Genomic DNA, 16,115 nt, shown 5'->3' on the forward strand with positions numbered 1-16,115 from the left:
CAACAAGAGAGGCAATATAAGAGCTCCTCCAAACCAATGGCGTGCTGTTGCTGGCCGACAATTTCACGCACACACAAGACAGATAGTTACAGCCATGCCTGATCAGAATGTAACAATACATAACCATAGCCTATTTTAAATTAAAAAAAAACATATATATTTATCCGTAGGAAGGGGTGGCGGTGCTGATAAAGCAGAACTCACCCCCACCCACCACTAGGGTGGCCACCTGCAAGACCTCAGAAAGGAGGACACTTTTTGCGGGGCTCGCTCCCCCGACCCCCCCCCCCCCCAGATATTAATATTATTACTACTACTATTGCACCTGATTTTCACCACTATCCTCTCCAGCATTATGTCCACAGAGAACATATATTTGCTAATTAAATTAACCTTTTTAAATTATAGGGTACCACAAAGGCCATTCATTTTATAATCAATTTATTTTATTTGATGTTTAGATATGTTTTATGTTTAATCTCTTTCTTGTGTTTTTTTTATACAGTCTTATGGTCATCGGTGTGGGACATAGAATGATGCCAGTAGCCTATATATTCACAGTGCTTTAGCCTCCCTTTCTTTATGATGTCGAGTTCCTTGCTCCATTGCTCATTAAATGTAGTTTTTCATTTCGGCATATTTGGCTTATTTATCTCTGCATCAACTATACTAAAGTGATTGTGAGAGCTCAACAAACAAACCGACCATCCCACTGGCAGTGTTGCCAGGTTTTGGAAGAGAACCAAGCAACCATGTCTATGAAAACAAGCACAAAAGAAGCCTGACTAGGCTTAGTAGCCTATTATATAAAACAAGCCCAAAGTCGCTTATAATTAAGCGGACATGGCAACACTCCGAACGTCTCCACTCGCCTCACCCTCACTCTTTTTAAGACAGTGTGGCCGGCTCGCTTCGGAGCTGAGCAGCGCTGCGGAGATTTTAATACCCAGGCAGACGACGTAAATGACAGTTATGGCACAAGCACTGTATATCACAAAAAAACGGACAATTATGTGTCCGGCCAGAGGTTGAGGTGGGAGGAGGACAGGTGGGTCTAAAACCGGACTGTCCGGCGTGAAACCGGATGTCTGGCCACCCTACCCACCACCACAACACAAGCAGCAAAATAACAAAAACATAAAATAAAACCGTTTATATTTATGCGAGAAGCTTTTATTTTGACAGACCCGTCGCGCAAGACGCGCATGCGCCGTATGTGTGTGAGCAGCAGCAGGCTAGCAGCTAGCCAGCAACTTGTTTTGCTGCTGCAGCTGGAGGACTCTTAACTCTCTGTCTGTTTCTGTTTGTCTGTCTGCACCACCACGCACGAGACGATAAACAGGCACTGAACGACATATTTCCAATACATCTTATAAACAATATAGATACGATAGCAGTAGTATACACTTCGACGTTCCGAATGATCAAAGGCTGCTCCGTCGGCAGAGGCGTCACAAACAGGGAGCGTGGTGGTGCACTGAACGTGACTTGTTGTTGGACTTGAGATCATCAGCATCACAGGACCTGTCACGAGGCTGTTCATGTAATGATGATCATATAAACACACACTGAGCTCTGCGTCCATGTGAAGGTAAATGTGCAGATATTGATGTTTTAATAATAATACACAATGTATTAATCTGACAGCTGTCACATGTGTACTGGATAATATGGCATTGGAAATGTATCGTGCAGATACAGGGGGGCCGCAACACGATATGGCTTTTGCTTTGCACTGTTTGTGGACCATTTGTTATTGTCAAGGACCTCCACGTTGATTGTAATTTGTATGTTAAGTCGCGGACCCCACACTTTGAATAGATTTGGTGCCAGGGAGTGGGATCATGGCATAAGTAAGAGATCTTTAGATTAGACATAGATAGGCTTATGAATTCTGCAACTGTTTGGTAGGGGAGACACTTCTTTCACTTTCACTCTGCCATTTGAAATCAACAACTGGTATCCCTGTACAGTACATGTTATACAAATATTACAAAGACAATAGCCAAACAATCTCTGTGAGATGTGCTCTGGCCCTCATTTTGCTGGGGATCCCCCTGCATGGAACCACCTCAGAGGGCCATGGGGGTCCATGGACCGTACTTTGAATTATTGTTTAGTAAATAGTCTTGATTACTTTTTAATCAAATAATCTTGAAGGTGTTGTAATAGATACAAATAATAATAATCTATAAATCGATTTGTCAGATTTAACACCATTTGACCTATACTAGGCTACCATTTCATAGAACAGTGTCATGCAAATGAAATGCCTAACTATTCTAATCCCCACATATATTTTTTTTAGCATTGATTAAATCCATTCGTTCAAGAAGTAATTGTTGCACCACCAAGTGCTGCACAATTAATTGAAAATATATCGCTATCTGAATCTAGATTCAGACACCTATGCGATCTCATGTGTAAATCTGAGCAAGAATCGTGGAGCACCATTTGGCTGTCCAATTCATTTGAGTTACTCTTATGTTTTTGCTACAAGAGCGAGACTTTGAGAGGTTTAAGTCAAGCTTTGATGTCTGTTTACAGCCACAGTAGTGATGGCTCCTAAAAAAAGAATCCTGTGAGAATCGTGATCTCAATTCATGTGGAGAAAACTCGAGATTGACATTTGAGCAAGAATCGTGCAGCCCTGGCCTACACAGTACCACTATTAAACATGGCGGCGGTGGCTCAGGGGTAGAGTGGCTGGATGGTAACCGCAAGGTTGCCAGTTCGAACCCGGGCTCACCCAGAGTTAGTGTCTGAAGTGTCCTTGAGCAAGACACTGAACCCCTAATTGCTCCTAATGTGCTGGTTGGTGCCTTGCATGGTTTCCGCCGCCATCGGTGTGTGAATGTGTGTGTGAATGGGTGAATTGATGCACAATCTCTGTAAAGTGCCTTGGATAAAGGCGCTATATAAATGCACCATTTACCATTTAAACATGAGTGCTTTTGTTTGTTGCAGGAGGAACAGCCGTCGTCCTCATCATCATCATCATCATCACTGTCGTCGTCGTCGTCGTCATGGGGAACAGGCCCTCCAGCAGCAGGGGCGCCGTCCCGGAGCCGCCCGTGAAGACCACCCTGTTCGAGAGGCAGCCGGGCCCCGGGGGTCTCACCTACCGCATCCCCGCCCTCATCTACCTGAGGGAAACGGCCACCTTCCTGGCCTTCGCCGAGGAGAGGGCCTCCGCTTCGGACAGCGACGCCAAGCTCCTGGTGCTGAGGAGGGGCACGCAGCATGAAGACGGCTCCGTGCAGGTCAGTCGGTGGTCATTTTAGAACCGTTTTTGTTTCAGCCGCGCACAACCAAGCATCACATGACTTGTCTAAGGCCCCATTTAGACAGTCTGTAACAAGCTCAATACCAGCACGTTTTAAATTTTGCAATGTTGTGAACTTGCTTGTTGTTCAAGGTTCAAGGTTCAAGTTTATTTAGTGTCCCCGAAGGGCAAATTGGGTTGCAGCATAGACAGTACATTAAACAATGAATGAAACAGTACAAACAAACAAACAGTTCACATAGCGGATACCAGAGTACAAAGGTGCACACAACCATTAAAGTGTTGTGGTGGTTATTCAATTTATTTTATATCACTCTGCGGGGTTTGAAAGTTACCTGCCCTGTCACGTGACGACTATGATATTAGGGAGGTTATCATAATACTGATTACCTCATCAGGTGACCTGATGAAGGCCGTTCACTTCACGGCCCGAAACGTCGTGTCCTGAATTAAATGGTGTTTTAACAAAATAAACACTGTTGGAGCAAAGACTGTGTGTGCGGACTTCTCCTTCTCTGTATGTATCTATACCTTTTGTCCGGAACCAGCAAGGAACTGGATGTGCGCAAAGCCACCTGCTCTTTAAACCCATTTAGGCTGCAGTCACATCCAGTCAAATCTGATTTATTTTCTCAAATCTGATCATTTCACACTGCATTTCCATTTGTTCAGACTGGCAGCCGAATCCAACAAGTTAACAAGTCTAAACGCAAACAAGTCGTGACAATTTAGAAGGGGGACCCAGGAAGGATGCGTAATTACGTCAGACTTTGGTGCTCTATATAGCCTACAGTAGGCCTGCCTTGCTTGGTGTGTTTAAAACCAAAGCCCTTTATAAATAACCATCTCTCACTGTCTGCGGGCTTTCTCTCTGGTGTTTTGCGTGTGTGCGTGAGTGCGTGCGCTCGCGGCCCTGAGCCCAAGTCCAGAGTGCGGCGCTACTAATTAGACAATTGGAAACACCTGCCAGTCACTGAACTCTGGCAGCGGTCCCGTTGCCTCGTTCCCCCTGTGTCTGTCCACCCAGAGCAGTCTTAATTGAAGTGAGAGTTCACAGAAATGCCAATAAATGACTTATATAATATATACAGTATGGGAAAAGTGAAGAATTGGCATCCTCACTCGCTGCATGTGCCAACGACCGGTCGGCCCATGCTGCTGGCTGCGCTGTGTGCAATTTCTACATCCATTTGGTCAATCCAGCAGTGCTGCCAGATGGGACATTTTAAATTATCACACCGGAGTCCGGAGGCTTAAAATGATCATATTTGAGAAGAAAGCTATGGAACACACTACACACAGCCAAAAGGGTGCAGTCATTTTTTTTCTGACATATCAAGATTTCGACAGTAACTAGTCTGACACCCTGTACCCAAACACTAACCCTACCCGCACGCGGGAACGCATTGCATGTCGTGAACGCAAGCTTAAAATAATTTATATAATTATTTTAGTAAATCTCTATGGGGAAAAATATGAATGGCCCGATCTTTCAGGGGGTCCAGAAAACCACGGCCACTGCTTAGACTGCTATGCTATAGCTGATGAACCTCAACCATTACTCTATGGCTCTGGTCTCAGCCACCGCGGTAGATATTTTGACATTCCGTTTAATTTTTATTTTAATGTTGCCACTACTGTTGGAAGCAGCCATAAACTACACAGGTTCATCCCGATGTTCTGGGCATCTTTGTAATGTTAGTGTTAGTAAAAAGCATGGTAAAAGAGTAACGTTTGAAGCAGACTAACATCAGTCACTTTTCCATTCACTGTAGTAGAAGCTTGGTGCGGGGAAACCGCAGATGTGGTCTCCGCCTACATGAAATACGTAGGCTGCGACCATGAGACCCGCTACGGAATCGGTCTATAGCTGAACCTATAGTATTTATCATTACTGTGTTCTGTTACAGTGGTCCTATAGTATGTGTCATTACTGTGGTGTTCTGTTACAGTGGTCCTATAGTATGTGTCATTACTGTGGTGTTCTGTTACAGTGGTCCTATAGTATGTGTCATTACTGTGGTGTTCCGTTACAGTGGTCCTATAGTATGTGTCATTACTGTGGTGTTCTGTTACAGTGGTCCTATAGTATGTGTCATTACTAACTTCTGTTACAGTGGTCCTATAGTATGTGTCATTACTGTGGTGTTCCGTTACAGTGGTCCTATAGTATGTGTCATTACTGTGGTGTTCCGTTACAGTGGTCCTATAGTATGTGTCATTACTGTGGTGTTCTGTTACAGTGGTCCTATAGTATGTGACATTACTGTGGTGTTCCGTTACAGTGGTCCTATAGTATGTGTCATTACTGTGGTGTTCTGTTACAGTGGTCCTATAGTATGTGTCATTACTGTGGTGTTCTGTTACAGTGGTCCTATAGTATGTGTCATTACTCTGGTGTTCTGTTACAGTGGTCCTATAGTATGTGTCATTACTGTGTGGTGTTCTGTTACAGTGGTCCTATAGTATGTGTCATTACTGTGGTGTTCTGTTACAGTGGTCCTATAGTATGTGTCATTACTGTGGTGTTCTGTTACAGTGGTCCTATAGTATGTGTCATTACTGTGGTGTTCTGTTACAGTGGTCCTATAGTATGTGTCATTACTGTGTGGTGTTCTGTTACAGTGGTCCTATAGTATGTGTCATTACTGTGGTGTTCTGTTACAGTGGTCCTATAGTATGTGTCATTACTGTGGTGTTCTGTTCCAGTGGTCCTATAGTATGTGTCATTACTGTGGTGTTCTGTTACAGTGGTCCGCCATGGAGACGCTCCACACGGCGCGCCTGCAGTACCACCGCACCATGAACCCGTGTCCCGTGTACGAGCGGAGCAGCCGGACGCTCTTCCTGTTCTTCATCGCCGTGCTGTCGGACTCGCCCGAGCGCCGCCAGATCATCACGGGCCGGAACCAGGCGCGGCTCTGCTGCGTGAGCAGCCCGGACCACGGGCTCACCTGGGGGCTCACCCGGGACCTGACGGACAGCGTCATCGGCAAGACGGTGCGGCGCTGGGCCACGTTCGGCGTGGGCCCGGGGCACGGCATCCAGCTGGCCGGGGGGCGGCTCATCATACCGGCCTACGCGTACTACATCCGCTTCAGGTCAGTTTAACCCATTCTGACCTGAGATCAGATTCATACGAGGTTTCCACTGGGACACACACTGGTCTGATTAACCCATTCTGACCTGAGATCAGATTCTAAAAATGTCAGTCGTTCTTCGATTCTTCAAAAATAGCAGACCTACAAGCTTGTAGATCTGCTATTTTTCAATAGCTAAAGCATGACATGATGCTAACACCAGAATGGGTTCCCGTTCAGAATGGGTTAACACTAGCATGTCTGAACTAAATTCACCTACTACTCTGACGGCTGACGGTCAAGATGGCCGTGTTTTTTTTCGTGCAATTCCATTGGCCACTCTCTCTCCCTGCATCTCTTCTAATGCTCTTCACACCTCTCCCCCCCCCCCGCAGCGGGAGGGGGTTGACGACTTGCCATTGTCTTCTAAATGTCACATTGGCGTGTGTGCACATAGAGCCCATTGCCGTATGGATTAACCCATTTTGGGGCGGGAACCCCTTTTGGTGTTAGCATTATGTTATGCTTTAGCTATCGAAAAATAGCAGATCTACAAGCTCATCGAGCTTGTAGATCTGCTATTTTAGAAAAATCGAAGAATGACTGATCGAAGAACGACTTCAAGAAAACTGTCAGGACGTAGAAGAAATTTTTTCAGAATCTGATCTCGGGTCAGAATCATGGGTTTTAACTGATCTACTGATCTAGAGCAGATCTACAAGCTCATAGCACGCCACCGAGTGGCGCGCTTCGAGCTTGTAGGTCTGCTAATTTTAGAAAAATCGAAGAACGACTGACATAGAAACATTAGCTTTTTCAAGAAAACTGTCGGGATGTAGAAGACATTTTTAGAATCTGATCTCGGGTCAGAATGGGTTTTAACCATAGACTGTAAAAAATATGGACAAAGCGTTCCGCGAGTCTAACATGAACGTAAAATGAAGCCTGTCAGTCCTTGCAATGGAAGTCGCCATCTTTCTAGATCCGTTTGGGCCCAGCTGGCCCATTGGCTGGCCCAGACAACGAGGCGGGACTTCCCCCCTTCTTCTTTGTTGGTTTTTATTTTGACTCGAGTGGGTGGGGGATCCCGTTCATAGACTGTAACGGTGGCCACGCCCCTCAGAACATGCGCGACTTTATGGTAATTATTTTTATAAATGGGACCATAATTTTCCAAAAAGAATATTATGACATTAGAAATGAGACTTTAAATTAGTGACTGGAAGCAAAAAGTATTCATGACCATGTTTATTAAGGTAATACAGTCTAGGTGAAGTTGGGCCCAAATACATGGACTTCTATGGGGCTATGGGTTTTTTTGAGCCCAATGACAGCGCCACAACAGGCCATTATATATACTTTCATTTCCTTAGTGGCTTCACAAAATATCTGTCTGACTGCCCCCCTGGTTTTAACTGAACCCACCCCCTATAATGACCCCTCCTCCAGGTGCTTCTCGTTCCCGGTGCCGTTCACCGTGCACCCGCGGGCCTTCTCCGTGTACAGCGACGACATGGGCGCGTCGTGGCACCTGGGCACCATGCTGCAGCGGAGCTCGTGCGAGTGCGAGATGGCGGAGATCATCGACCAGGAGGGCCGCAGCCACGTCTACTGCAACGCCCGCAACTCCCGCGGCCACCGCCTGGAGGCGCTGTCGGCCAACAGCGGCCTCTACTTCGACCGGCCGCGCACCAGCCCCAAGCTGGTGGAGGAGCGCCCCGGAGGCTGCCAGGTACAGTAGAGAATAACACCAATCAATCAATCGATCTTTATTTATATAGCACATTTTTCAGGCAGCGAGTGCAGTTCAAAGTGCTTTACAGTAAGAACAAAAAGTAATAATAATTAAAATAATATATATATATACACATACATGTATATATATAAATACACATACATATACACAAATATACACATGTACATATCACACAAAGAGCAAAACAAAGCAGGAAAGCATCAACTATATAGTAATAAAAACAATAGTAAAAAGGAGAGACTAATCACAGGAAAAGGACATGATCTAGGAGGGAAAAGCGATGCTAAAAAGGTGTGTTTTAAGAGTTCGTTTAAAAATGTCAACAGATTCAGAGAACCGTAGATCCCTTGGCAGGCTGTTCCAGAGCACAGGGGCGTAGTAGCTAAAGGCGGCTTCGCCATATTTTTTTGTTTTTGGGGTCTCGGGTATCTCTAGGAGACCAGCACTCGATGATCGAAGAATGTCCATGTTTGATTTAAATATGTATTGATAGTTTTAGCAGAATTACAGTATACATTTCAAGCACAGACTCGATACAAAGACTGTTGAAACTGTGAGTGGACGACCCGATTAAGCATTACACTTGTTTACAAGAGGGTGGTCCACCTTGTTCAATTCATCAAAACATTTAGAGACGTACAAATAGACGCTTCTATTGTAGTCAAAGAACAGAACAGGAATTCATCATAAAGGAGATAAAAAAGGGAAAAGAAACATATACAGTGAGGGGGAAAAGGGGTGGGGGTGGGGGGATTCAGATTTTTACGGGGGCCAGTTTCGAATTGCAGACGTCCGTAGGTGCCCTTTGAGAGCGGTTTTGAAGGAGTCAAGGGATTCACATGTCTTAATGACTGTTGGTAGGGCGTTCCACATTTTGGTGGCATAGGAGCAAAATTAATTTAGTCCCTATGTCAGGGACTAAAGAGAATGTAGTGATGCACCGAATATTCGGCCGCAGAGAATATTCACAATGATATAGGATGTATATATATAGAATATATAGGATGACACACAAAATGAGGGAGTCTCAGGTCAGTACACTGACAGCCGTAGTTGAGCTAGAATGGGTACATTGGTGCTGTGAAGAATGGCTGACCGAGCATTGAATGTAGATTGGCAAATACTGAATAATAATAATACATATAGTTGGCAAACTATCTGGTATTCTAAAACAGCAACTTTGGCAACGATGGAGAAGGCCACTATAGTTCCACACTCACTCCAGAGGGCCACTATAGTTCCACATTCACTCCAGAGGGCCACTATAGAGCGTCGCAGTCCCGCCCCCCCTACCAGTGCCCAGGAAATGATTCCCCGTTCATTTTTCTCATAGACTTTTCAAAAAGTTTTTATTTAAAGTAAAGACCTTTTAAGCTTCGTACAAAGCCAACTCGAGTTGTGACAAATCATGACAACAAACACACATTTTTTTGGGGCCGAACAAAATATTAGAAAGGCAGGTTACAACACTTTTATTGTTGTTTTTCTTCTTTATAATTTTTTGTTTGGTCCAAAATATTGTGTGTGTTGTCATGATTTGTCACGACTCGAGTTGGCTTTGTACGACGCTTAAAAGGTCTTTAAATAAATACCTTTTGATATGTCTATGGGGAAAATGCATTGGGAATTATTTCCTGGGCCTGGCGTCGTCATGAAAGGGACTGGGACTGCGACGCTCTATTGTCCCACACTCACTCCAGAGGGCCACATTGCATATTCCTGTCGTAGCAGAAATAGCCGGTTTGATTTGAATTGAAATCCTGAATTATTTTTTGCTATTCTTTTATTAGAATGCTTACTTTCAAATGCCTTTAATTGTAGTAATGTTAACTTCATGAACTAAATACAAAAAAAAAAAAAAAAAAAAAAGACAATAACATTTTAATACTAGTCATTAAGCTACTAATTCAGGCTGAAGTAATTAAAGCAGGTCATGTTTGCATGTTTTGGATTTGTAACGGCTGATTAATCAGTAATACTATAGGCTATCAGTATCAGTATTGTGATATTAACCTGAGGGCCACAATAAGTGGAGGTGGGGCCAGTTTTCCATGTATGTTCTAAAACGGTGGTTTTCAACCAGTGGTCCGGCAGGCCGGAGACCACCAGTGGTCCTTGAGGGGGTTCCTGGTGGTCCCCAGCTTAATGGAGTTGGTGACCAAATGGACCCTGATATATCTTTAACTCTTCAGAGTTCAGACTGTAAAATGAAACCAAATGGACCCTTATGGCTCCATTTGGTTTCATTTGACACTCTCAAGACTACATTTTTTGTTAAAAGAAAATCTGCATCACTTTATTCACAAGAAGTCTGACACAATTAGAGAATTTTTGATCAACTGTTATATCTCATAATGGCTCCACAACAATAGAGCGACAAAGAGGCTAAATCTCATCAGACGTGGCTCAAATGCACAATAAATAATGGACCTTGATGTTTAAAAAAAAAAGGGTTGCAAACCACCGTTCTTAAAATATCCATCACACACACACACACACACACACAGGGCAGCGTGGTGGGCTTCCCGGCGCCCGAGTTCGTGGTGAACGACGACGCGGCGTCCGGCCGCGGCGGCAGCACGTCGCTGCTGTCGTCGGACGCGCAGACCTGGCTGCTGTTCACGCACCCCACCAGCCGGGGGCGCCACACCCGGCGCGACATGGGCGTGTACCTGAACCGCTCGCCGCTGCACTCGTCGGGCTGGGACGCGCCGTGGGTCGTGCACGCCGGGCCCGCCGGCTACTCGGACCTGGCGTACGACGCCGGCGCCGAGCGCTTCTCGCTGCTGATGGAGTGCGGCGTGGAGAGCGAGCTGGAGTGCATCGCCTTCGTGCAGTTCACGCTCAACGACGTCACGCAGACGGTCGTTAAGAATTGATGATCCGTCCGTTTTTTTTTTTTTTTTTTTTTTTTTTTTTTAAAACCGCTTATCCGGAGTCAGGTCGCAGGGGCAACAGACATCCCTTTTTCCAGAGAGGTGGGGCCCCGAGGCGTTCCAAGGCCAGTGAGTGGACGCAGACGGACTATAATAAATAAACACTCGCATGACTGAAGAAAGGCCACCGACCACAAGCTGAATTCAGGTCAAAAAGACCTTTTTTTTTTAATGTTATTGGCTACTGTCTCCAGACGCTTTGACACCTTCAATGGAATATTCACGGGCTTCACGGGCAAAGATAATCAACTTCACAATCTCAAAATGGGTCAGAAAAAGACCTCACAGACACTCTAGTGTTAAAGGGCAGATTCACACTATAATCCCGGGTATACGCGCCACTCAGGGACCACTTGTCCCAGATGTTGTGGTTTAGTGTGACTGCTGCGTACCGTTTTCCCCGGAGTGGATCACACCAACCGTTCCCCGGGACCACATGGAGGTGTAGTCGCCCCCGGGAACACTTTGAATCAAACGGACTCGGTGTGAATGTGCCCAAACACTTAAAAAACAAACAAACAGCTGGTTCTGTGAGAACTGGACTCGAGTTGTACTTTGAGCGCTTTCTTCACCGTCCACTGCGAAACCTTTTTCACCAAACGTAGCTTGGCTGTTTTTGGCGTGCCTATTGAGAGGATTTCCTTATTATGGTTGCGACGTGAATCTGGAACTGGAATCGGTTTCCGTCACATTTGGAACCGCATTTTCCAGGAACTGCTTTTTAATCCCACGGTCAGAGCTGGTATCTGGACTGGACTTCACCATTACCATTGGCTCTCGGACTATAACCAAGGACCATCATAACTCTTGGGTGTTCAAATGGAACCAGCCAAATGGACCCTTAAGGGTCCAATCTTAGTCATAATAGGTGGAAAATAGGTTTAGAAAACTGCTACTTTTTTTTGCAGCAGCATAACCTATAAAATAGGTTTAAAGAAAGTGATCTTATACTGTACAACATTTATGTTGTCTTGAACATTCATTCCTGGGACCTAAACATGGAATCACTAATCATTTTCCTGATGGGTGACGGTTTTTCTTTTTTAACGTACTTCTTATTCATTCGTTTGTTAATTAAAGGACCACTTCACCACTTTTCAACCTATCTTCATATATTAGGTCCTCACTAATAATCATGGAAAAATGGCAATTCTTTAATACTCAGTCTGTCTCTCACAGGAGGGCTGTGGGCAAATCAGAAACCGTCTTCCAGTGACATCATCGGTGGGGAATTCAAGCTAATAGAAACTGCAGGCTTTCTAGTCCTGAAAAGTTGCAATGCGAAAATGGAAGCCATCGTTCTCACGAGAATGAAAATCTAAAGATTTTTGTAAAAAAAATCTTGTTTAAAAATCTGCCACCATGATGATGTCACCGGAAGACAGTTTCTAAACTGCCCACAGCCCTCCTATCACGGACTGAGTAGAAACAAATCGTGCCATTTTATCATGATTATTAGTGAGGACCTATTATATGAAGATAGGTTGAAAAGTGGTGAAGTGGTCCTTTAAGGACAGAGTACAATAAATGTACCACACCAGCTTTAGCTAAAAAATAAGCTCATTTCAGTGTTAAGTGTTATTATATTAGCCTACTGAAAAACGTGCATTATTAGTGCATCAAAACACCCAACCTTATACAACCCTTTAACACCTTGATGCATGAGTTGATACGGACAAACTTTAATATAAACGTAAAACTGTGTGTGTGTGTGGGCGTGTATATATGTATGTCCGTTATGTCTTGTGATACAATTATCCAAAAAAGTAGAGAAAGCAAATATGTAACTTTTCTTTTTTCCCCTTTTCTTTTTACTGTATGTGGGGCGATTATCCGCAGCATGTTTGAGCATGTATCATTGTGATTTCTGTATACAGTATATGGTAGTAGTTAACAGGTCAGTTATCTGTGGCTGTAGCGAGGCAGCCATGTTCTCACTGCCTGCCTCGCTTGCTTCGGTGTTAGAATCAGACGTTGTGTCGCCTCCCTCCCTCCCTCCCAGAGGACTCTTTTGCACTGAATTCATATATACGAATATATTATATATATATATATATACACGAATATATATATATTTCTGTCATGTTTAGCCCTGCCGTACAATATGTGCACATTTCTGGTTCAGACACACTATGCCCATATCTGACGACAACGGTTGAACATTTTCACAATATTCCCGAAGCGTTCCAAAAACCCTAGTGTGACTTTTTGCAGATTGTATACGTTTATTTTGTATTCTTTTATACATCATTGTAAGGCTGTTTCCGTCCGTTCCGTATAACATAGAAGTCGAGTTGTTAACCTGCCAACCTGTCCAGCAGTGGCTCAGCTCTTGTAATTCTGTCATTGTCATTACATAGATTAGATAATATGCGTTGCAATTCAGTGGACTAGTAGTGGCTTGCCCTGTATTGATAGTTGAACAGTAGCAAACCTGTACCGGGCCGGTCGCACATGGGTTAAAGTTCACTTGAGTCGTTTAGATTGCATAGAAGCCTGCATGTCATGTCATGACTCATGACATGCACTGGACGTAGCTTCAAATAGCTACAAACCCACAAACTTGTTGACATAGGTTGTTGTTTAGGTTAGGGTTTGAGGTATAGGTTGTTTAGGTTAGGGTTTTTTCAGGACTGAGAACAGATTCTACAAATGTCTTCTGAATCATGACGGTTTTCTGAAAAACCTCTGTTTCTATATCAGTGGTGCCAAGGACCCTAAAAAATATATGTAATAGGCCGCGGACCCCCATCTGAAAATATGTTGTTTCGGGGACCCTCCGAGAAGCAAAGATTTGAATAAAAAATGTTCGCTGTGAAAGAACATGTTAAAATTATGTTTTTTACGATTTTTCAAACGCATCACAGCACAGCGGAGTGCCACGCTACGAGCTTGTAGATCTATACAAGCTTGTAGCGTGGCACTCCGCTATTGGCTTGCAGATTTGCTATTTTTTTCAATAGCTATAAAGTCCTTATAAATCCTTATAAAACCCCCCCAAAGGGGTTCCCGTCCTGGGTAATCCATGAGGCCCAGTGTGTGACCTGTCACCACCCCGCACTGTGCTTGTCCAATAATAATGTGTGCCAAACGCTTAAATGTTAAACCAAAGCTGATGTGTCGCGGTTGAGTTTTCTCCCCGCTGCTGTCGTCGGCCTCTCTCTCTCTCTCTCTCTTTCTCTCTGTCGCTGTTAAATGTGACCTGCAATGCCATTTACATTAATAATGTGCACTATGCTACTGTATTATGCAGAGTTTTCATTACGAAATGGGATGTCTACCACATTCAATATGTATGTCGTCTGCTCTTAGACTCTTAGATTATACTATTAAACATAAAAAACGTATGTTTTATTATAGTCATGGGCCATTTGAACGGACACGTCTCTGATTTATCTTTTTTCCCCTTCGCAAAATACATAGAATTCAAGCCTTAGAATGGCTCCCTTCTTCACTTCACTTCTTATATTCTGGTTATCAACAAGCTCAGATCAGCTATTTATGCTATTAAAAAAAAATCTTTGAAAGTATACAATTGTTCAATACGTGCGGCGTGAGTCAATTCCTTGTGTTATTTGTCATACCTATGACCTGTTTCAGTTATAACTAACTGAGACTGTATTGTGTGTGTTTTTATAAAACCTACTAAAACAAATAAACAATCGTAGAGAAAATGTCGATAGTTTTTTTATATTCCACAGAAGTCTTCAGCGTTGTCTGAGCTTGTTGAATATGGTCCCCGACTACCCCCATAATATTATAATAAAATAATTAATACAACTAACTATAATACTATAACTAAAACTAAGCCTTTTAAATACATGAAATGAGAATAAAAACAAATGAAAACATTAACCCATTCTGAACGGGAACCCATTTTGGTGTTAGCATTATATTATGCTTTAGCTATTGAAAAATAGCAGATCTACAAGCTCATAGCGCGCCACCGAGTGGCGCGCTACGAGCTTGTAGGTCTGCTATTTTTTTTTAATCGAAGAACGACTGACATTTTTTAGAATCTGATCTCAGGTCAGAATGGGTTAATCAGACCAGTGTGTGTCCAGTGGAAACCTCGTATGAATCTGATCTCGGGTCAGAATGGGTTAAAGACATATTATACGTCCTGCTCCTTATGTGACAGTCCCCGTTTTTTATGTTTGGACTCTTATCAAAGCATGGATTAATGTGTCACGTATGTCTGTAAATAAAACAAATCAACTTGTGATCGTCTTATCTTCTGTATAGATGTGAGTTAATGTTGCGTAATATTAACGTTTGCTGTCAGGGGGTCGAAAGCTTCTTATCTCCATAATTGTAACGTTTTATGACCTACTTGTTTTGAGCTTGTAGATCTGCCACTTGTTGATGCTTTTTAATGCGTGTCCTGAAAAGTACTTTTTCAAGAGGGCTGTGGGGCAGTTCAGAAACCGTCTTGCAGTGACATCATCGATGGGGAATCCAAGCTAATAGAAACTGCAGGCTTTCTAGTCCTGAAAAGTTGCAATGCGAAAATGGAAGCCATCGTTCTCACGATAATGAAAATCTAATTTTTTTTGTAAAAAAAAATCTTGTTATATATAATAATCTGCCTAATGATGATGTCACTGGAGGACGGTTTCTAAACTGCCCACAGCCCTCCTATGAGACACAGACTGAGTAGAAAAAAATATTTTATCATGATTATTAGTGAGGACCTATTATAATGAAGATGGCATCTATAGTGGTCCTTTAATATCGTTGTGAGGCTTTGTTGAACGTGCGTGTGTACAAATATAAAATATATATCTCTGCTGTCTGGAGGTAAGCTCTCAAAGCGTCGACCCGCAAGAAGAAGAAACAAAGTGCAGATCTACAAGCTCACAGTGTGTCACGTCATCGTGAACTTGAGCTTGTAGAGCTGCATTTTTTTTCTTCCCAAAATGCTTCTGTATGTATGTAGGGTCAAAGCGGTTCAACTAAAAATGTAATATTATACAGTAGCCTATTATAACAATTTTGCTCAAGGACCCCTGTGGGGGTCCCCGGATCCCACTGCTTTAACTTATTACTATGTTATC

General features: G+C 43.5%; 1 protein-coding gene across 1 annotated transcript; it reads left to right on the forward strand.

Annotated features, from left to right (window-relative positions):
* Positions 1-1,278: 1,278 nt before the first annotated feature.
* Positions 1,279-13,944, forward strand: LOC308327335 (sialidase-3-like). The gene is made up of 5 exons (XM_080780675.1): positions 1,279-1,591; positions 2,968-3,263; positions 6,038-6,387; positions 7,816-8,098; positions 10,630-13,944. The coding sequence occupies exons 2-5, from the start codon at positions 3,027-3,029 to the stop codon at positions 10,999-11,001; spliced, it is 1,242 nt and encodes a 413-aa protein (XP_080636801.1). The 5' UTR covers positions 1,279-1,591; positions 2,968-3,026; the 3' UTR covers positions 11,002-13,944.
* Positions 13,945-16,115: the final 2,171 nt, after the last annotated feature.

This window comes from Protomyctophum bolini (genome assembly GCF_963924005.1).
Source record: "Protomyctophum bolini genome assembly, chromosome: 13".
NCBI classification, from domain to species: Eukaryota; Metazoa; Chordata; class Actinopteri; order Myctophiformes; family Myctophidae; genus Protomyctophum; species Protomyctophum bolini.

Excerpts from the sequence above, each read along its gene's own strand:
- LOC308327335 (XM_080780675.1), top strand. The coding sequence starts at position 3,027 with ATGGGGAACAGGCCCTCCAGCAGCAGGGGCGCCGTCCCGGAGCCGCCC. Across the intron at positions 3,264-6,037 it reads ATGAAGACGGCTCCGTGCAG|TGGTCCGCCATGGAGACGCT; the intron begins GTCAGTCGGTGG and ends GTTCTGTTACAG. Across the intron at positions 8,099-10,629 it reads AGCGCCCCGGAGGCTGCCAG|GGCAGCGTGGTGGGCTTCCC; the intron begins GTACAGTAGAGA and ends ACACACACACAG.